Raw genomic sequence first — 23262 nt, forward strand, 5'->3', positions numbered from 1 at the left:
TTGCTGGCTCTTATCTGTCCTGATCCCTGAAAGAGAAGACACTGTAGTTTGGACTTGGATCTTTTATCAGTATACTATTTTCAAAATAAAATGCTTTTGATCATTTAACTCTTTTCTTCAAGCATGGGGAAGGATGGGACAGAGAGAAAGCGGGGGGAGGATGAGGAATGAAGCACATGTCATCCTTTGGAACAGCACATGGAAGAATTCTAGCTACTTCAGCACTGAAAACAAAGTGAAAAATGATAGGCAGCAGCCACGCTGACAAGTCAGATATATTCTGGAATATCTAGAGAAGGAAATATTTCTACATCAACGTATCAGGATGCTGTTGGTCCCTGGAGCCTTAGCATGGCAGCAGTCTCACTTTAGAAAAGCCTTTCCCACATACATTTTTCTTAACAGATGTAAGAGCTATTCTGGCTAAATGGTCATTGCTTTTGGTTGGAGACACTGTGGTTCTTTCCCTATGCAGTGGCTGTGGGACATTTTGCCTCTTGTACTGTTCACTACAGTTCTTTGGCCAATAATGAACCGTTTTTTCCCTAGAAAGCTGGGTTTTGGACTTTTTAATTATGTGTGCTTGTGAAGTTTCACTTACTTGAATGAATAAACTGTCAATTCTTGTGTTTGATGTGACTCACACTGCCCTTACCTCAGGAGGCAAGGTCTGTTGGGAACAGAACCCAGCCAGCCTGTGGGCAGGGTGTGTGAGCACCCAAGCTTTGTGATTAAAAGCAACTTGTCCTTTCACAGGTGCTTTCTAACCTACCAGTCCTGTCAGAGTTTGGTATACAGGAGGTGTTTACTTCACGACAGCATTGCACGGCATCCAACCCCAGAAGGTAAACCATTCCTGGGGCCCAAGAGGGCAGGACTATGTATTTTTACATCTTATTTGCATAAAGACCTGAATTAATTTCACTGACTTTTCTCTTTCAGGCAGCTGTATGAAGGTACTAGTATGCACTGCGTGCTGTCCTGGTTTTGGCACGCCTTATTGGTAGATGTTAATTACAAAATAGCTACTGTGGGAATTAACTTGTTAGTATTGTATTTTATGACAGCTGGTAAACATGTAAACTACAGTAGAGTGCTACAACAGTTAGTTTATATTCAAGTTAAAGAAATGAATTAACACACAGTTCTGCAGATGTGGGATGTCTCTGACATTCAATGCAAGTTGTATTGATCCAGCACAAGTAAAGAAAAAATGAGCATCCTGCTGGCTTAGGCCCTAAGTTCTGTTGATACTTTTCGTCTCTATAAGGTGTGAGAATTCCTGTCATCACTAAGGATCAATTACAGAACTGAAACCTCTATAGAGAGAGGCTGTAAGCTTCATTTCCTCCATGTTGGAGGGTGACAAAGAAGAAGGAATTAGGGACTGCAAGCAGTGCATCTCATTTCATTGAAAAAACAAGGATGCTAAATTCTGGCATTGCGATTCTTCAGTTTTTTTTGCCTGTTTGAGTTATGTGTGACTTCTTCCCATCTGAGAACGCTTAGCTGGGTATGTAATGATGAAGCATTGACTATTTCACCTTAGTTTTGTTGCCTGCTGAAAAGAGATTTAAGCTGTCATTACTTGGAATTTCAAGCAGAAATGGAATTGGACTCTGAACTCTCAGTTAATCCTGCATGGTGAATGTATGCAGACTTCCAGGATTGCTATTTAGTTTGTCCATTTCAGCACCATTTCTGTTCATCTGCATCTCCAGTTCTAAAGAATGTTTTCTTATTTGCAGATCCCGAGTGGATCAGGAGGTTACTGCAAGGACCCTGCACGTTCTGCGATTCTCCAGTGTTCTAGAGAAGAGCTATATAAAGACTGAAACTATTTTCTCTACTGCATAAGCTCCCTTCACAGTCTAGAATGATATCAAGTGCAGGAATATAAACTTTACTGGAAGGGGAGGACTCTGTCCATGACCCTGTAAATAGAACGCTGGATGTTCTAGAAACTCCCTGTGTCCAGAGGCCATTTCATGCTCCAGAAGCAGAAGTACATCTGGAAGAGTGAGCTCATAAAGCAGTTTTGAAATGCACCCCATTGATGTGTCAGCAGCTGGACATGCTTCCTTTTGCTGCAAAGAAAAAGTCTTAAGCACACAGAGTGAACTGTCCTCTCTACAGGACAACTGTGTGATTTCCCAAAAGCTTGGAGGGAACAGCGGAGCTGCCTCTTGAATAGCCTTGGTGGGTAGAGCAGGCTTTAACTTGTAGTGCTTGTTTGCCTTTTTTCCCCCACAACACAGGCACTTGCTGCAGAATATTAAATTAACAAAACATTTTGTAATTTCTTGCAGAGCAAAGCCAGTGTCAGTTGCAGGAAAGAAATTGGCCATCATATTAGTTTCACCCAAAGTCTTGAAGAATAACTGCCTTTGAGCTATCATGACAGTGTTGCAGTTAGAAGAGTAAACTATTGCTTGGATCAAATACAGATCAGTAAGAAGAGTTTTTAACGTAATAGATTTTAACCTATTAGCAATTAAACACTAATATATATAAAATTTCCAATCTCAGGTCTCCTGCCCAACTTTCTTTTTCTAAAAAAAAGTTCTGACTACTTCCCAATGAGTGTGCTTTTCACTTCACTTAACCCTTTACCAACAAGAATCATCTTTTCCAGTGCAAGTCAGTACCAAAACCACTAGCAATTTACCTTAATTTCAAATGAATTGAGTCCCCTCGTACAGACGTTCACAGAAGTCTGCCATAAGTAATCACTCCCAGCTGACTGCTTCTCTTTTCATAATAATACAGTAAAAGCAAAATAAAAACCCCAACATGGCCAGTGTACTCCAGGTAAAGTTTCCACAGCTGGTCTTGGAGCCTGGTGAAGCTGCTCTTGTACAACCCTGACTTTCTCACCAAGAGATTCATAAATAAGGCAGTGATGTAGCACGGCTGAGCCCAGAAATCCGTTCTGCTTTCAGAAAAAAAATCTGCCTTTTGCATCTAGTTCACACGAGGAGCAGAAGAATCCTTTTCAGCTTCCTATGCAGTGCTAGAGGAACGATACCTCTGAAATGCGTATGGTTACATGGTGCAGTTGTCTTGTTAAAAAAACATGGTGTCAAATAATACAAAGTTCACGTATTTACATTCCTCAGAATATGAATTGGGACACTCAGATGTGCTGCTCTGTTTGTGACAGTATCAGTCTCCAGCAGTGCGTGTGTGCATTGGTGCTTACGTTTCCTTGATTTAATGACTATGCATATTTTCTTCTTGTTCCTTAACCTTTAGCAGGAGCAAATGTTTTGCAGCTAACATTAACACAAGTCGGCTGTCCTCACTGTTTGGTGTTCCGTGCATTAAGCATGACAGTGCTTTGAGTGAGAATAATACTGATATAGTAGACTAGAGCAACGGAAGCACATTCATCTGTAAAATAATTAGTCTCGTTTGTAAATATCCTTGGAAGTGATACCATAACTGTATTAAAGAAATGTTTAGTTTTCTATTGCTGCGCGTTGAAAATTGAAATGACTTTGGTGTGTCTGCAAAGAAAGAAAAGGCAGGTTGTGATAGCATCTCATACAACAGAGTAACCTTGCTGCCTAATTTGTGTGCAGTCTGAGGCAGAATCTACCTGAGACAGCATTTATGTTCTCCTTCCCAGTGTTCATGGGGCGCTGGGGGGAGCACAGAATTTATTTCTGATATGAACAGAAGGTGGTGACAGGGAAACCACATTAAGTAGAAGCTTCAAGACTTTGCCTGGGCAGTCCTGACCAGTTCTCTCAGTGAATAAATATCCCCATTCAGAAGTTCACCTGATGACAGAGATGAGAGAGCTTACCAGAGCTGCACGTAAGAACTCTGATAGTTTAATGCCCTGCTCTGCTGAAATGTTTGTTGACTGACTGAAAGGTTCACTGTGCTATCATTAGATGAAAACCTGGTTATTACTTAAGCAGTTCTCCTGAATTTCCCTAAAGTTTTAATGCTTTAGACATGTAGAAGCTAGTACACCTAGCACTAATGTTTCAGCATTAATGTTTATTTTCCTTGTCTTTCAAGGCAGTAGATACTCAGTATACCATTGCCAGTTTATTTAACCTGATTTATGACTGCTGGGAGAATGGAATTTTAAAGCCAATGATGTCAGCTTTGTCTGCATGCCAGTGGAGATCCTTTAGCACAAAGCTTTCTCACCCTGACCCATTCACAACAGGTAAAAAGGTATTGTGATTTATTTTTTAAACAATCATTGGTCCCACTGTGTTTTTAACTAGCATAGATTGAGTAGTGTAGCCTCAGACCATTAGCATTTAACCTCAGATGTTGATCTTACTGGGTTTTTCTGCCCAGCTACCAGCTGAAACTTCAAGAAACCTTTTATCTGTCTTGGACACGTGGCTTGCAGGCCTAGGAATGGGAGGTTTAGACCCATTCCTGTTAAAGTACTGTAACAGCCTGCAGAGCTGCACCCTAATGCATCATCCCTTGTGTTTTCCCTTATCAAAACCTTTGCTTTCACCCCACGTACAGAGAAGGAGGTACAAACACCTGCTGCTGGGTCCTTGCACTGTTTTTGCTGTGAATAGAACTGCCTTCCCAAACTGGTACCTAGTAGAGCAGTTCTGCATTAAGGCCCAGTCTGGTCTGAGAAACCAAGCGAAGCATTTAAAAAACAAATCCCATGAGAGCAGTGTATCTCACTAAGTCCGTGCCCTAAGTTTTGCAAGGTGAGCAAGAGTGAATAAAGGCCCTCAACTGCTTCAGCATTTGATGGTGAACACTGTGGCTGCTCAAGGTGCCTCAACAAACTCTAGCAGAGACTGAGCAGTTCTCAATGTACTACTTTTTTTTAAAGTAAGGACTGTAGTATTTCCTGTTGCATCTGAGAATTAATTGCCACTGATGCCATGTTCTGTAAGTAGCTTTGATAGCTTTAAGATGTGCTTCTCATGCCAATTACAAAAGTCCATTGCTCTTATCCTGGAGTGAAGAAATCCAGGCTGTTCAAGAGGTGGGCAGAACAGCTTTGGACAGGTTTTTTTTGCCTTGATGTAAAATGCCATTGTTTGAACTAAGGTGAAAGTTTGGGGTCACAATGATACTTGGTTCTCCAAACTACATCTCCTGCTCAGGAATCAGTGACAGTGCAGCTCATCAATGCCTTTTTGCATTAATTTAGCTATGAGGTGGGGAGTTATTATTCAGTCATCCTCTTTTATACTCCATGATCCTATTAATCCTATTGTATATTTCCCGATAGGAAATACTATGGTTGCTAATACAAGTAGGCAATAAATCTTTCCCCAGTTTTCATAAACTTGCCAGGTTTTCCACTGGCTAATGCATCATCAGTGATTATGGGCAGCATAACACTATTTATTCTATCTTCATTAAAGGTTTCTTGACGTGAAAACTGAATGCAAACATTCAGAGTCCTGGTTAAAGAAATCACACTGATGCTGTTATGCCCTGAACTAACATTTGCAGGAAGCTTGGTTTCACAAGTTTAACTTCTCAAATACAAAGCCCTTCATTATTGCTTACCCAGTTTGTGAAACTGTGGGCAGCCTTGAAGGCACAATTGCTGGCATCTCAGCAACCACCTCCGAATAGGAAATCAGAGAGAACCAGGAGAAGAATGTCATATTTTTTCTGGCAGTCACATGGTAAGTGTGCTGATAGCAGCAGTTCAGTATCCACCACAGTAAACCTCACAGTGTGTTGCTGTGCACTGGTTTAGCTGTGCAGCTGGAAGCAAGGGCAGTAGCAGAATTAGCCTCAAAGTGCTGGTAGTCGCAGCAGAAGGGAGATTTATAAGAAGTTTCTGAACTGGAAGAAAAAGTTGATGAAATCTCAGTAAATAGAGGTGAAATGCTCTAAGTAGTTATCAGTACTGTTTGTTCTCAACCCCCTTTTGAAGCTTTCTATATCAGGCCTGTAAATGCACGAGCTATACTTGCATTTTAAATGTACACTGACAAGGGAAAGGGTTTATCCTTTAACGAGAACGGTGGGATGCCTGCTAGTTTACTGCTTTGCTGCTACGTGAGATGAGCAAAGCTGCTTTTCCCATCTGGGTGGGTAAACAAGAAGAACAGGAGCTTGGCTCTATGCACCAGGATTCCTACTCTGCCCATTGAAGATGGAGGAATCTTGACAGGATAGAGTTCAGCATTCTCCTGCAAGTCTCAGTCCAGGATGGCTTCTCACAGTTACACAGAGGTCAGCACATCTGCACAGCAGTGTCTGCAGAGCTGCTGTTCTCAGTTCCAGTGGAGGAGGGCCTTGTATCCACACTGTCACTTAATCTGTGCTAATCCTTTGCTATACTCTGTTCTAACTCATACAAAGTATATATTAATACTTTACACTGGAGTTGTTTCCAGACCCTTGCTGTCAGTAGGAATGTTCTTTTTCCATAGCTGTATTTTATTACTGCTGATTCAGTTTTATTTTTTTTCATTTGAGATACCCAGAACTCCTGCTGCTCTGTCACCTGGGTAGGGACCTCAGCATTGTCACAACTGCCTCCACATGACTAGCCAGAGCTGTTTCCATTGCTGCAACACAGCAGGTACACAGGGCTCCATACTCACATTAACTGCATTACTATCCAGAGCAGCAAATGGAGTAATTCCCTGCACTGTCTTAGGTTTCGGCTAAATCATTCCAAGTGGGGGCATCTGAGTTGGAGTACCTCCATCACAGAAGGGCTCATGCACTGCTGAGAGCCTACAGCAAGAGTTCCAGGGCCACACGAATCCTGTAGCACTCTTATTTAACACCGAGCATAATAAGCCAACCCCCAAAGGGGAAAACCCAAGAGCCACCCAAACAGAACAGTTCACATAAGATTTTAATTTAATTGCTCTGCTAATTTAATGGATCTCTTCATGCTGCTTCAAATTCTGTTCTGGGGTATGATGTTGTAGCTGGCAGACTGCGTGGTCCAAGCTAAATGAAAAGCAAAGATGAGTTCTCATCTTCAGTTTCTGGATTTTTCTTTTGAGATTTAGTTCATGAGAGGGTCTGACAAAGTTGCTGTGAATATTGCTATGTATATGGCACATTTTGTAAACGTGAAGCAAACTTGGATGAATGTTTTATATACTGCATTGTAATCCTGCTCCTTTTTTAAATTCTAAATAAATAAATAAAGTACTTATTTGTAATGTCTGTATTTTAAGGAAGTGACTTCTTGGGAGGGACACAGAGTGCCAAGAGCTGGAAGGGACAAGAGAGGGGTGAGGCATGTAAAGCACACGGTCTTTGAGCATAAGGCTTCACACTTAGTAAAAGTCTCACTTTCATAAGGACAACACAGAGCAGCAAATTTGACCCCGTGCCTTTTGAAAGTCAGATTTCTCAGCTATGACATATGAAAGACTTGAGATACAGGAGCTGTGGGAAAGGTGAATGCAGAGCCAGGGGCTGTTTATTTCAAGGGAGCTGTATGGTGCAGACAGGCAGCTCTCCTCAATCTGACTGCTGTAACCCTGAGCCTCACTTGTATTATGAAAGGGTAACTGTTTTTAGCCTAGGCTGCCCAAAACAGGATAAAAAGATCAGCTCTTGATTTTAATCTTTGAAGAGATGAGAAGAAAAGAAAGTTTTAGTTCTGCAGCTCTAAAAAAGTGGCTTGCTGAAGAAATGGAACAGGTGTGCCTCATTTAGTTAATTCTGAGAAGTTATTTACAATGGAAACTATTTGGTTAAAACAAATAAGGAATGCTGAGCTCTTTATGTCTGTAAACACCCAAATAACCAGGGTGGGGGTGAAAAAGCACTATTCATCTGTTGTTACACATAGAGGAAGGGAGAAGTAGGAAGTCTGAGAATTGATTTAGAGGCAAGTTCCATGGATCTGGACAGTGACTTCCCAGCTATAGCACTTGCAATTTTGACTCCTAGGTGCCAGAACACTGGTGGTAAAGCCTGAGGAAGGACCTGGGGTCCTCAGCCATACAGCCCTTCCCTCCTCACCTGTGTAGGTTCAGCCCCTTCACCCTAACACCCTAAGTGCTGCATGGCAGCTCTCCAGATCCACAGTTCTTCTTTAGCCACTAAAGAAGCAACTTGCTTCCAAGAAAGGGGTCTGACAATCACTTTTTTCTTTTCTTCCATAGAAAGAAACTGTTTTGGTTGCAGAAAGAGGAGAATGACCCAGGACAGCCTGCCTGTAGAGAGGAATAGACACTGTATGAGTAAGAGCAATACAGAAGTCACCTTTGAGGCTCTGTTTATGCAACTTGACACAGATGGGCAGTTGCAGGGTCAGAACAACAGTTTGCACCTCTGAGAAGCAGACCCTGAGGCACAGGAACAAAAAACTTACGGAGCTGTAAGAATGCCTCCTTTTCTTCCTTACAGTCATACAGCTTCTAGAACACCCTGTGAATGGATGTAAAAACCAGTGACATTTAAGATTTCTGTGCTGGCATCATCACCTGAGATGTGTGCACCTAAGCCCTTAAAGGAAAGCTGAGAAACCAAAAAGGCAGGGTAATCCTTCAAGGGATAGAGACAGTGCTGGAGGATTGGGTTTTCTACCCACGGGCACCTGAGCATCCTTCCATAAAAGCACACGAAGGATCCGCTCTCTGGAGCAGGTGGATGTGAAAGTTTGTGGAACAGCTGAACGCGTTCATTTTGTTGCTGAATTACATCATTACCAGCATAATATATTGAGTATAGCACAACCTCCAAACAGCCCTCTCTGCAAAGTGTCTTTGGAAAACTGATAAAAGATGTCTGCTTCAGGACTGGGCACACTGTACAATAAGTAACGTCTGTTCCCTGCTGTGTTCTCACCATCTCCTCTTCACCGTGTTTCTCTCATTGCTTAACATTTGTTTGGCCAGAATAAGATGCTAATAAAATCAAGAACAGTTACCAAATTGGTTTTCAAGTGTTGCATTCCAATTATAAAAACCTAATTCCTCCTCCCATCCACTGAACCTTTTTGGTATTAACAGGCTTTACTATGCAAAGTGATGCAGGGGCTGTTTCGTTTACAGTAATTAAATGAATGTCAATTGTTTTAGTTGTTTCCGAGGGAGAGTTCTACACGAGTATTAGCATGTTCTGCTAACCCTTACGTTCTGCTCTTCAGGCCTGCTGCAAACCCTTGGGGGTTGACCATTGACCTGAGACTGCGTACCCAGACATGCCAAGTGCATCTCAATGAGACAAGCTCTTTTTCTCAGTTTCTATGGAACCAGCAGAGCGGAACTAATATAACGTCCGCATATAGATGAAAGAATGAAGAGGAAAAAGGGCTTTACAGCTAAATTAATTAAGCAGATGTACCTGTCTAATTAAAGACAGGCCGTCCCTTTTGTACCCTAGCTGCAGTACAAACAGTATTTAAATACACTCTCTATCCATTTCATCTATCAAAATATTTAGTTGGAACACTCAGATGAAGGTGATATTAGCGAGATGAGCTTCCCATGTATTATTAATAGAAGGGCTCCCAATTATGCATGAATGCTACAGCATAGCTTTATAGTAATAGCATAAAAAACAGCTGCCCAAACAGGTTACCAAACAGCACATTTGTAACAGGTAAAACTGTTATAAATGCTCTGGCCCAGCTTTACACAGGGGTTTGCAGTCAGGCCCTGCATGGCTGTTCCTGGCACCATGAGTTGAATTTCTCAGTACAAGAGGCACAGAGGACTCGACTCATATTGCCAGTACCAGAGACTTAAGTTATTTATCCTGAGATTTTTAATGTGATCCCTCACTCTGGCAAATCCCCACTCGTCAAACCTCCCGAAGGTTTTGAGAATTCTGACCTTAAACTCTCATCATTCCTACCCCAAATAACACAGTACACCTGAGCCATCCAGATAAGCAGGGCTTTCCCAACCAAACTTACTCCATAGGTGCAAGGAAGGATTTGAGCACATGTATCCTTATGGTACTCCATATACTTGATTAAAGACAACAACAGAGACACACTTGATAGCAGCAGGAGCAGAGAAGTCACAAAACCAAAAGGCTCCTGGAGGCACATGCATCTTACCTCTTCCTAGACATAAAGACCTCAAGGAGAAAGTTGAGGCATCCTCAGCCCCTGGTCAAGGGGAGCTCACACTCATGTACATAGCAGAAATAGAGTCATAATAAAGGCATCAAACTCAGTGCTTGTCTGAATCACAACAACACATGATACTCCTTCCTTGGAAGCATTGAAGATGCACATTCCCATAGCCAAGGCTCTAGTTAATAGTGCTATAGCAATAAGACACCAATGATTTTCTAGTATAGAAAGACTTACCTGAATCTTTAGGGCAACCCAATCCAGGCAGAGCAAACCCCAGCCAGCAGGAAATAAGATGGGAATGGCTGCTGCAGAAGAGCCTCTAACACAGGCTGAGAGCCTTGTTGTGCCCTTAATTGGGTTCTAAACGTGATGAACCTGCTACTAGTTTTCTATGGCTCTAGAAACTATCTCCTGTTGTTCGGAGTGTTTCTGCCTGGCTGTGTGATTGCAGAGCAGGTTGCAGGGACCATCCTGCTGCTTTGCTAGAATATTTTAAGCAAGTTGAATGAACAAGAGAATAAAAACCAAAGAACATATAGTAGCTTTAATATTGCAAGTTAGATGTGTGGGTATCACATGGTTAACACAAAACTGCTAATTGCTCAATTGCAGAGTCAGGAAAGGATATCTGAATCAAACACAGGAGCTTCCCTAGCAGCCACCCTTCATAATTTGGATCACAAAACAAAAGCCAAACAAAAATCCCCAAAAGCACAATCTCTTATTCTGTACTTCACCTTGGTGAGCACTGAATCTAACACTGCTTGGTTGAATTCCCTGTGAATGTGCCACATCAGTGACTGGATTGCAAGCATTACAAGGAAAAATTTAAACCAACTATCCAAGAAATCATCCTTAATTAATTAGAAGCATTTAATTTTTTGCACGGAAGGGGCTTAATGATACAGCTTTCTATAAACTCAAAGATAGGATATGGATCTTGATCAGCATTGACATAAAAGGCGTCCTCATAAAACTCCTGCAGATCCCTGACGTTCCTGTGATAGGTATCCACGCGTTTCTTGATGTTGTCCTCCTTGTCCCTGGGGTTCTGCTTGAGGCGGGCTTGGATCTTCGGAGTGGGTGCTGGTCTGAGTGTCGTGTGGTATCTGCGGATGAGATACAAATGCCACCTCTTCAGCTCAGTTTGAGGACACAGCAACCGTCGCCCGAGTCACTCCATGGTTTTCCTACTCCTGTTCCTTTCTGGTCTAGGTTGGAAACTTCAAGGTAAGTTAACCATTCCTGCTCTCAAGTATGTCAGATACTCAAGAACCAAGAGGTTCTCTTGAGGTGGTGCAGAAACTGCTGCCAGTGTCTATCTGCTTCCCATGAGGTGCAGATAAACTGCCCTGTGCCCAATGCTGCAAATTAAGAAGCGCTTCTGGATCTGTTCTGGCCCCACTCTCTCGATAACCAGTTTTACTGTAACTTTGATTCCTACCAGTGTCTGTTTCTGGGAGGATAAAAGATAGAATGTAATTCTTGGTATCTTTTTATAGTAGCTGGAGATAAAAAGAGCTTGATTCACTCTGAGGTAGATTTTAGTTACTTCTGATTTCCAAAATGCTGGAATTTGGCTCTCCTGAACCCACAGCCGTGGATTCACAGAAGCAGAGGATTTCCACCAGCAGAGTCCAGCCCAACCTGCCCACTCAGCTGATGCCAGAAGGTATTCAGACAATGATTCTGTATTGCCAGAGGCTCCCAGCAATTGCTAAAAGCTCTTTTGCAAACACATATTTAAATTTTCTGCCGCAGTATTTCTGCTTCTGACTGATCGTCTCCTGCACCTTTTGCCCCTGATGTCTCAGAAACACTGCATCCCTCCGCAGTAAAGCCAATTTTCCTGAAACCATTGGGAGAGATGCAACAACAAGGAGGAAAGCGGAGCCTCTGCGTAGAACTGCTTTACAGCTGGTACCACGATGTGGGAACAAAATTCATTCCACGTGAGGATTATTTAGAACACAGCTGAAGGCCACCCGCCCTCCTCACCGCATTGCAGCCAGTGGTGCAGCTTTAATATAATGATGAGGATTAGATACAGCATCTAAAACAATTCAATTCACAATGAATTTGGAAGGAATAAAACCCAGACTTTGGAAGAAGGAAGCGTGTTAACTGGAGCAGATACCAAACAGGCTAATCCTAATGATAAGAAATGCAAAGACGTGTGAATGATTCGCTTCGTGCCGTTCATTTCTTCTCAACAACTGCATCGCTTATTACTAAAATAAAGAGAACACTTACTGCAAATCACTGCTGCTGTCACCAGTTAATGTAGCACCTACAGTGAGATGTCTGAATAATCACATGGCTTCGGCACAAACCCAGTATCTAGGGCCTTATCTTCGAGGGCTCCGTGTTTGTCTTTGATTCAACAGAAGGCATTTACACGTGAAGAATGTGAAATAGTGCTGTACAACTTCAGTGTGGGGAGTTATCCACTGGAGATAATAAAACAGCACGAGTGACAGTTGGAGTTACAGCCCCATTTCCAGCAGAGATGTAGGGTGGTCCCTCACAACACAGGGGTGGGGAAGGCAGTAACCTGATGTCCCCAGTGAAATGAGGCCATGTGAGCACCTGTGAGACAAACCAGCACATCTGAGGACCGCATTTTACAGCGACCCTGTGACTCAAACAAGCTTGCTCTACTGAGTGGGAAATATTTTAATGTCTCACGGTAGGCAGAACCATCACAGCAGCAGGGGAAGTAAAACACAGCAAGATTTCTATCTTCCCCAGCTGGAAAGCCTTCAGAATTCTCATGGGAATGTCTGAAAACCATCTGCATTTAGGCTAGGTTTCAGACATCTTCCCTCAGCATTATTTTTACCGACCAATTTAGTCGCCATTAAAATGTTAAGAATGGAGCCATTTGCTGCTGTGCATTTCAGTCTCTGGGATTTCAAAATGCCCTGTTCTGTGGAGAGGAGCATACAGTAACAGATGGGTGGGTTGGTACTTGAGTAGCTATGAAAATTTTAACTTTTCTTTTAAGGAATCCCTGAGCATGAGTACAATATTCCTGAGGTTCCTTAGATTTCTATGAAGTCTACTTGCTGCTTTCATCTTGCTGGCAGTCTTAAAAAAAAATAAAATAAAATAAAAAAATTAAACGTGAGATATTAGTGCTAACCTTTCCCCTGTGACTGGATCAATCCTCCGCTGAGACAGTCGTTCAATGATGGATTCGTAGGGAAGATTGAAGAAAAATACCCTATGAGAACATAATGAGTAAGAGCATTAACATCCCGAGAACAGCACTGGCAATCTTCAGAGCAGGAGTTAATCCTTATCCTAATGGAACGGGACATACAAACACGGAAAACTCCATCATGCATTGGCTTATCAGAAGGCAGTAGTATATGCACTGACTCTTCTCTGGTTCCTCTCTCATCTCGTTGAGTCTCTAGGCTAGGAGAGCAGTTATTGCATTTCAAAGGCACGAGTGAGTAGCACAGTGCAGTGTCAGAGCTCAGCATACACCCATACCAGGGCACAGAAAGCAGCACAGGCATGATCCCACTGGCAGCAAGCCTTGCTGCTAAGGCTGCTAAGAGAAAAGGTTAATGCTTGATTTTAAGATCAAAGTCTGCAATTCTCATTGCATCTGTGTACAAGTCACGGTTGCTCAGCACCCTAAAACATCCAACTCCCAGTGTCAGGGGTGTGGGTTTCATGCTGTGAACAGAGCACGGAGTGGGACTGGTCAGCTCCTTTCATCTGCCTTACATGAGAGCCCTGATCCGAATCAAGGATGCACAACCAGAACTCCATACGCACTGCTATGGAGCCCAGCCACGCTGTTGTGCCCATCCCACAGTGACCCCTCGTTGGCAGGTCGGTTCCATACAACGCAATGGTTCTGTCAATTTTATATTCTGGTTCACAAAACACTTCAGCAGGAAATTCTCAATGAACTCTCATAGTGAGACTGAGTGCTGTGAGCCCCCAGCCTGGGGGAGTCCCACAGTCATTGGAAGAGACCACGGAACAAAGCAGGACGAAGGTCACATTTAATGGTTAATTTAGAGCAAAACAAAAAGTAAAGCTTCCCTTGAAAACTTAGGAAAATAAACTTTTACCAACTGAACAGGCCTGAAGGCTGTACATATGTCTTTCTTTATAATACACTTCTCCTGCTGCTGCCTGCAAGGCCCGACTTCCTACTTCGGCTGTCTGCCTCTCGCAGCGATGCGGCACGCTTCAGACATTCACCAAAGGAACATTTTACACTGACTGGGTGGGATCAAACCAGATGAAAGGCTGAGCTTTGCCTCGGCATGCACAGAGCAGATTACTAGAATCCTTTGTAGGATTTAAAGTTATGAAAATCATCTCTCTTTTCAAATGTTTACAGATAATGACTTCCTTTCACACCGCGGTAACAAAACAACAGCCAGGAATAAAACATTCAAGATCTCGGAGGTTCCAAAGACAGGAAGAGAACAACAGTTTCAACACTCTTTTATCCCATACACTCTTAACATTTTGTTTTTCTTTGTTTCCGTTGCCCAACAATGGCACAAAAACGTGATTGTCAGAACAGGTAACATCTGATGATGCATCTCGAGATGAATATTCTAGTAGAGAGGAACAACACCTATGCAGTCATGATAATTGATACGGCTTCCCATTATATTCTGAAATAAACAAAACCACTAAAGGATTATAACCTGGCGTATCAAGAAAGCTTGTCGTAATTCATAGTTACCAACTCAGGAAGTATTACGGTGTTTGAAACAGAAGAGCCTAAAAAACTCCACTTAAAAAGCTGCCAACAAAATGAACTCTGAAAGCCTTGTCTGAGATTCCCTTCTTTTCTACACAAGATGCTTCTTATTATCCAGTCTGGTGTCACCATTAAAGAGAAGTGTCGGGGGAAGATGTGGGAGAGAACAGACATTGCTGCTAATACGGATTTCTTTTTTCCCCCAACGCCTGGTAACAAGGTGCACGTGGGACACACAGCAAAACTCCTGATGTGGCCCAGCAGAAGGAGGGACCACACGGCCCCCAGAGGTGCAACACAGCTGGAGCCCCAGGGCTGGCTGGGTAAGGCCACTCCGAAGCAGGAAAAGAAAGGGAAAAACAATGGAGCTATCAGGGATATTTTAAATGCTTCCAATTAGAAAGTGTTGTTATTGTTCTGAAGGAGACACGTACTGTGCACTTATGCAGCCCCAGGAGGTCACTCACATGAGTGAGCCCTATTTACATGCACTCTACAGAGCGTTGGTCTTCTGGTATTTCTCAAGCTGCCCAGGTAATGCCTTTGTTGCTTTGAGACAGAGGGCAGCATCCACGACCCCAGAGTTCAGAGTAATGGGAGCAGCTCCTGGCAAGCACTGGGCTCAGAGCTTGGCCCCTTCTGCATACAGTGCTTTGTTTTTCTTCCCCACATCAATGCATCCTCTGTAAAGCTCGCGTTAGGAATCAGCCAGGCTTTGTATGTTGTAATGTGTCACAACTTCTATCAAGGGGAAATATGAAACAGATGTCATCAGAATCGGTAGACAGGGAGGCAAGGAAACACAGCATCATATCAAAGGATACTACATTATACTGCTAGATTAGCATCTAGCACAGCTTCTCTTTCAGAGTTGGCAAGCTGTTAGTTCAGCTCTGCAACAGGTGAATAACGTCAATCAGCAGCAGCACGAGGTCTGCTCTGGGATGGGCTGGGCACAGACCTTCCAGGAATCCTCCCTCCTGAACCACAGCTCAGCTCCCTGCCTGCAGACAGCCCCAAACCCTCGGCACCCAGCTACAAATGGCTGTTCTGTGGAATATAACTTGGTAGAACGCTCAGCCCAAACCTACCGAGTGGACACGCTGCTGCCAGATGCAGGAGTGAACAAAGCAACTTGTAAGCAAAGCTCTGTCCTCTCTCCTTTGCTCTCTGTTCCAGGAGAGGGATGGGAGAGAAGGTTCAGTCCCATCAGCTGGCTTACACAGATAATAAAACCAGGAACAAATGTCAAAGGGAAAAAATCTTATGTCAAAACTCTGCTTATTTCCCACTGTACGTGGTGATTGCTAAGGTCCCTGCCAACATAAGCCATCTCACGATTCTCTGATTCTACTTGTCTAATCTACTGCAGCTTTCAGATACATTAGAGACATTAAACTCCAACAAAGTAATAATGTTGATGACACCATCACTGTGCACGTAGTCAAAGGCCCTGTTATGAGAACTATCTGCCTTTGGATGATGATGAAACACATGGGGCCTCCAACAGCTGGAATATAATGCTGTTTTCCTACCAGCCATCTGCTATTCCAAAACGGTCTTCCAATCGCTTCTGGCTTTTCAGCATTGCCACTGGAGCATCCTGATGGCTTCCCTTCACAAACAGAGAGAAGGTAAAGGTGGTGATGGCAGAGGTTTTTGGAGAAACATGTCTCAGCCATGCAGTAAGTAAGAAGGAAGCATTTCTGACCTGCACAGCAGCATTCTTCTAATCTTCTAATGCATTTGTTCCAGATGGCATCCTGGTTAACCCAAGTTATTAACAACTGACAGTGCTGAGAGTTGTCCTCAGGAGAATTTTTTTGGCTGTGGTTTTCCTGTTTTGTGGATATAATGTCACAGTCTCAAAGCACGTACAACAGAAAAATGTGTTGCCACTAAAAAAAGCGTTGTATGCCTGCATCTGACACCATCGAGCTGGGGATGAGGGCACACTTCTCCTCCCCAGGTAGGTCCTGACAGCCACCTCCCAGGATGGCCCCACTGCCCTTCCAGCTGCCTTCACAGCTATGAGAAACAAAGAGAAGCAAGACCAAGGCCATCCACAGGTCTTGGTCTTGTAATGTCACCACAGCTGCTCAGTGAGGCTGACCTGGAGGAATGATGCAGATGTTGACTGTTCTGGACCTGAGCTATTTACTTAGGTCAGATTCTCATTGGCATTTCCTGTTACCTGGAGCTAATCTGGATTTATATAAGTGGAGGGGAACACAAAGCCAAGCCCTTTTTGTAAGCCTACTGCCAGTGAAATCTGACCTATACCACTAAATCTAATTGAATTCATACCTCGTTTACATTTAAGGATGTAAAGAGAACGTGACACAATATCTGAGAACACCGAATTCAGAATCTTGACTCCCTAACTGGCATTTAAAAACAGGCAGTGCTGACTCACCTGTGGCTGTGCTATGGCCAGAACAGCCCTTCCAAGAAAGCTGGGATGCTTGAATTAAAAAAAAGCCAACAACAACAGCAACAAAAGACACCAAAAGCACAGCATTGGGCCACTTCTAATGCAGCATTTAAACTTTTGAGTTGAAACTGCAACTTTAAAAATAGTAAGCTATTAATCTTTCCCTTATTTTCTTGACTCCCATATATCTTCTCCCGTGTAGGCAGGTACCAGCTGCCATACTCCCATTCTTCATGCTCTGCACTCTGCAAAAAAAGAGGCCCCTGCTGGCCAATTCTTGTTTAAAATTGTGCATAATTGATAGTGGCAAATCTACCCCAGCTGTGTCTAAAACCTCTCCAGGGGCAAGAAAAACACTCTCTGTGACTGTCATTAACTACTAAATTAGCAAGTGCTCCTGGCAGTTTACAACATACCACATCAGTCTGCTTTTCTTTAAATAAAAAAGGAAAAAAATAGAATGTGAAGATCAGATGCCTGTGTGATCTCAAAGTTACTTCTAACTTTGCTGGCAGAACTTTGACAGAAGCCCCAGCTAAACAGGAGCAAAAGACAATGGAAAGAGTGAGTGGGAGAAAGAGCAAAAAGAAGAGGAAGGAGAGGGAAGGACTCCAAAACTACGCTCTTTTTTAGGCAAACAAATAGGAAATGCTAAGCTCAAGGCGAGAAAATGGAGTCTTTGATAGTGTGTGATACATCTTTGACAATCTGGAGATATCAACACAACGTTATCTGATGCTACAACATAATTCCTATGAAAAGGAACTCACCTGGAGAACTTCGTTCTGGCAGCACAGTGGCTTCAATTTTTGTATTTGAGATATAAAGCTGGAAAAGAAATGAGGCTATTGAAATGTATGAATGCAGCAGCTCCCTAAAGGGCTGCCACAGGTCAAATCCTTGTGTGATCATTGGCTCAGTGCAAGCTCCTCCCTCTGGTTCATAAAACAAAGCCAAAATAGGTGGAGGAAGAAATAACACAGCTCTCACAAAAGGATGAAGTAGCTCTAGAGGTGTTATGGACTGGCCTGGCAGAGAGATAAGAACCATGGCTAAACCATAGACCTGCTGTTAAAACCGAACACGGTTGTTTTTGTTTAAAAGTTTCCCAAAATACAAAAAAAAACCCCAAACTTCTGGATCAAGCCAAGCAGGGGTAAGGCAGCAGGCTTGGTCAAGATACAAGTAAAATCTGCATTGCAAAGTGCTTTTAACACCACTGAGTTTTCTCAGCAATACGGCAGATTAAGTTAGTGGTTCAACCTGAGAGGGAAAAAGAGGTTCAGATTTGAATCCAGGTGACTCCTCTCAGCTAAAACCCTGGTCACCTCGTCTTTATTGATGTTTTAGCCAGACACCAGGCTTGGATCAAGCAGTTTCCCTTTAGAATGTTCCCTTTCCTGTAGTACAGACACACCTTGAACCTGAAACCTTGGCTAAGCCATCCCTCAAGAGCCCATGCACAGGACTTTGTCCACACCCTATTCCATAATTACATTCTGCATCTCCAAACTCCCTTGTAGAGACTGGTTATGTAGATCCCACCTACCTCTTCCCCAGGCTTGTTCAGCTTCCTCTCAGTGTAGCTATAAACCAGGTATTCTGCCCATGGGTACCCAGACTACAAATGATCTTCTAAGGCTGAACTACTGACTGAATGTGGATCCTAGTTTACCTTCTACCCTAAATACTGCTTTTGCATCTCTCTGCAGAGGATGAAATGAACCTTCTCTCTTACTTATGGATGGAGGTATTGGGAGGTTTTATTCAGCAATGTCTTTCAAGTTCTAGGATCTCTTCTGATGAAGAATGCTTAGTTCTATTTTGGGAAGTAATTTCACCCTCTAGGTTTGGACCACGAGGGAAAATACACTGCACAAAGACTAAAGCACAGGTTAATCAGCAAAACGTTGAACTTCTACAATGACTCACTTGACAACAAGCTCTTTCCAGACATTGGATCTTCCTTTTCAAATGGATGCATTTCTGTAGGGTAACTCTGAAAGGCAGCTAAGTGGGCCACAATTCCCAAGACATGGCTTCAGGCCAGGGCAGCGAGACGAACATCATCCTTCAGAGCTGCAGATGTTCTCTTTGTGGACAGTATGAAGCAATGACCCCATGAGGTGCTCTCCACCCAGCAGTTAAGACGTGCTCAGCTTCCAACAGCCGCAGGGATGGGGTCTCTGGGCAGCCCACCCTCCAGCCATCACAGTGTCTCTGCAGGTACCACATGGCTCACCCCACAGGATCGTGCATAGCCTTGCAGGGCAGAACCATGGGCTGGGTCTTCAGCTGGGAGAAAGCAGAGGAGCTGCTCTGGTATCACACAGATGTACACCCAGAGCCATCCCACGCAAGAGGAGCTGCCGGCAGTGCAAGTGCTATAGAAGCACAGTGAAAAACACTGTGTACAGAGCAAATGCTTTCATACTCGGGGCTTCCATGCGTTTTTAAAGCTTCTCTTCAGAAAGCAATATGAACTCTTTCTGTATGCACTAAGTGGCTTGCCTCCATTCAAACCTGCTTTACGTTTCTCCCTTCATTTTCATTCTTCGCCTCCTCCTTACTCTCAGCTGTTATTCGAGCATCTTTGCATTCCGCCTGGAGTTCATTCCAGCGGTGCTTTATGAATCACAGAATAAGATGGCAGCCAGCACTGCCTCGGAGTAATGTGCTGCCACGATTCCCACCATCCGTAAGGTTAGTCAGATCCACCTCCCATAATCGAAAGCCTTTGCAGCCCCAGAGGCCCATGGTTGGGAGCCTGAATCCACTCCCCCCGGTGCAGTCCCATTTCCTCAGGTGCCTGCAGCCCTCCCTGCCTTAATTACATTCTGCTGAGCAAATTTTAACTCTGGGGTTAAGCACTTGGAAACTCGTATCAGAAGCGATGCCTTCACTGCCTGTTTGCTGCTTTTCTCTGCTACCAACTGCTCCTAAAAAGCACTTTTCCTCCTTACAATTTTCTTCCTTACACTTTTCTTCCTTTTAAATAAACGGAATCAAATTGATAGCAAATGATGTTTAATCTTAAGCGTTCTCATAAGAAGCTACATCGGAGTCCCCCCACTCCACCATTTAAACACAAACTTTTGTTGCTGGCAGGATATTTGGTCTATGAGATAAATTGAAGAACCGACACCAAAAAGTGTACGATGCGGGGGTGAGGGGAGGGAATAAAAGAATGGATTATTATGTGTCATTTTATATGTGTGTCAAAGGAAACCAATTTCATAATAGGGAATAAAAATTCCCTGTTTAAATACTGTCAAATAAATCCTCAAATGTAATAGGGTTCACTTCTGGGGAAAAGAAAACTAAATCCGATTAAATATTAATGCGGCGTAGTATTAATTAAGAGAGAAAAAAGTCCATCAAGAGAACCCCAATATGTTTACTGTGTCCCCAGGAAGCTGGAAAATTTCACAATCAAGTGTGTAAATGTTCTAAAAAAGGGTCCTGAATATTTTATGAATATTTGTCATAAAACAGAAATAATAACCACTGTGCAGAGCTATTAGAATTAATATTTATGCTGCCCGCCATGAAATATTCATGGGGACAGAGAAAGGGGGGCCCGTAAGACAAGAATTAATTTACATTGGGCTTGGTTTACCCGCTGGCTTGATGTTTAAAGACGGGTTGACAAGGCTCCATATGAATCCGTCAGTCACTTGCAGCGGTAGGTGGGGTGAAGGCAGGGGAAGGCGGGGGGAAGCGGGTCCAAGCTGCTGACAGCTCACAGATTGAGTTTCTGACAGCCCTTAAAAAACCTAAACGGCCCCCCACCTTTTTTTCCTTCTTCCATTGCCCAAGGCGCTCTGTACTGCCACCGTTCATCCGATCTCCCCTTCCATCTGCTGAAATTAAGGAATTAATGAGCGCTATACGCTTTACAGCGGGCCCCAGGAATGTTTACTGGTGATTAAATTATAATGCAGCCAAGCTGTATAATTCATGAACCAATTAAAGGAAGTGTTAGTTGATTTGATGGGAAGAGGACGTACAAAAAGCATTTAACTAATAGGGAACCGTGGGCTGCCGGGCGCTTTGGCTTTCTCGGATTACGCGGCTAATTGCTCTGCTTTATAGGGCTGTCACAGATAGCCATACATATTTCATTGTTCTCAAATACTTCAATTGTTTGCTTTCGTGTTGCTGCTGTAATATGTAGAAGCCCAGCCAAACTTCAGTGTAGTTAAAGCACTACTCTGCAAAAGCAGGCTGCCTCGAGAGGAGGGGATGAGAGAGGCAGGAGGAGAAGGCTGGCTGACAAAGGGGAAACTTAAAGCTGCAGAGTTAAATGTCACTCAGCAATTACATGATTAAAAGGTGCAACATATGATAGTCTTTTGTTTTACAACTTTTTGGACACTAATATTCTATGCTGACTTCACCATAGAGAAAATATTGGTAAACTAAGCTGCGTTTTTGTTCTCAACACTGAGGAGCAACAGAAATAGGTGGCGAGAGAAATATATTACAAAAAAAGAATCCAGCAGGGAGGAGTTTGATTGCTGTGGTTATTGAGGATAACACATCATGTTTTAATTTACGTGGTTCGATATTCTAGAATACTGAGAGATGAAAGAGGCTGCTTTCCCATCTGGGAAAACATTCGGTGTCTAACGCAGAGCTGCACTCGGGGTTCATACCAACAGCTTCAGTTTACTGCCCAAAGAATGGGAGGTTTACTTTTATTGCCCAAAGAACAGGAGGTTTACCTCTACTGCCATCCCACAAAGCACTCTCTGCTGGCCGACAGGGTGAGGGGTTTGATGGAAGAGGCCCATCAGTCAGTCGAGGTGCTCCTGTCCTCAGTCACCCACACATGCATTCCTCCATCAGTGAAGCTCCCAGCCTGCACCCAGAACTACATCTACTGCTGGAGAAATTGGGGGAAGATGGATACAACAAATTGATGCACTACATTGTGGTCAGCTCTTGAAATCTATCGAATAAAGAACAAGTTGGGTTCACTTGGGTACTATTTCTGCAGCCCAGAACTGCAGACTGAACTTCTACACGTCCCTAATCAGACATACTGTCACCCCACCTGAGGCAGACTGGTAATTCTTGACCTCCTGCCTAATTTAGAGCTTTACCTTTCAAAGCATTGTACGAATACCAACTACACAACTTTCAAAACATCCTACACTGTAAAGCTGATCATCTGGTCCATCCGTCCCCTACTCTGCATTGCTGCTCCCTGTCACATGCCCCACACTACAGCACAGGGCATCGAGTCCCCTTTCTGAACCTTTGGGCTCCAAAGAACCCAAGGATGTGTGCCGATCTGCCAGAAGCAAAACTTTACAAACCAGACCATTTTAAGAAAGGTTTTGTTAGGGAGGGACAGCCAGGAGCTGGTGCACAGGATTACTCTTTAAAATGTGCCAGCTTCCATTGGCATTCCAGTGACAAACCATCTCCCAGCCAAGTGCCACAGCATTAAACGAATAACTTCCATCTCTGCCCTTCATTTCTGCTGGCATCATTCTGTTCTAAAAGCTACACCAAAGCACAAAAACAGCAAGTACTTTTGCAGCCCAGTGCAGGTGTTCACCAGTACAAAGCAAGAGATTTACAGTCAGTGAGCATTTATTTTTTTCTAAAAAGCAGAATCTCTAAAAAGTCTCTGACAATCACTTTCTTTATTAGGAACTACTATATATTGTTCATTTGTTCTTAGCTTCTGGATTAACAAATAGAGAATTTTGGCTTAAGACATGAATAGGCATTCTCTGAAATAAGGGAAAGTGATTTCCAATTGCACAGTATAAGAACATGCCATGAACCCACCCATGTGGTTGAGTGAAATGAAAACTGAATTGCCTGCTCTAGAAAATAAAAGGTTAAATTCTTTGTGAGATTCAACTCACTTGAGTGGGCAGTGCCCAGCATCAGGGATCTGTAACACAGCTGAAAGTCAGTATGCAATATTGGTAGGCTTTGAATTATACCACTGTTGGATTAATACAGCTCTACAATTTCAGAAAGTCTATTAAATACATTGAGGACAGCATTTGTGTGTGAGTCCATGGAGAGAAGTGGGAGGAC

At 43.2% G+C, this 23262-nt stretch overlaps 2 protein-coding genes across 7 annotated transcripts in view; one reads left to right on the forward strand and one right to left on the reverse strand.

The window, feature by feature from the left end:
- Positions 1-4194, forward strand: part of GTF3C4 (general transcription factor IIIC subunit 4) — an 8721-nt gene extending 4527 nt beyond the window's left edge. The window contains exons 5-6 of the mRNA XM_031556212.1: positions 757-845; positions 1749-4194. Of these exons, the coding sequence (XP_031412072.1) occupies positions 757-845; positions 1749-1813 (154 nt within the window). The 3' untranslated portion in view covers positions 1814-4194. The remainder of the gene's footprint in view (positions 1-756; positions 846-1748) is intronic.
- Positions 4195-10878: 6684 nt separating this feature from the next.
- Positions 10879-23262, reverse strand: part of AK8 (adenylate kinase 8) — a 70527-nt gene continuing 58143 nt past the window's right edge. For 4 of the 6 annotated variants that reach the window (XM_010720946.2, XM_019621478.2, XM_019621473.2 and 1 more), the window contains 2 exons: positions 13170-13250; positions 10879-11133 (listed from right to left, as the gene is read on the reverse strand). In XM_010720946.2, the coding sequence (XP_010719248.1) occupies positions 10884-11133; positions 13170-13250 (331 nt within the window). In that variant the 3' untranslated portion in view covers positions 10879-10883. Of the gene's footprint in view, positions 11134-13169; positions 13251-16300; positions 16381-16476; positions 16604-17969; positions 18028-23262 lie in introns of all 6 variants that reach the window. The other 2 variants (XM_019621474.2, XM_019621480.2) reach the window with 2 other exon arrangements.

This window comes from Meleagris gallopavo, chromosome 19, assembly GCF_000146605.3.
Source record: "Meleagris gallopavo isolate NT-WF06-2002-E0010 breed Aviagen turkey brand Nicholas breeding stock chromosome 19, Turkey_5.1, whole genome shotgun sequence".
NCBI classification, from domain to species: domain Eukaryota; kingdom Metazoa; phylum Chordata; class Aves; order Galliformes; family Phasianidae; genus Meleagris; species Meleagris gallopavo.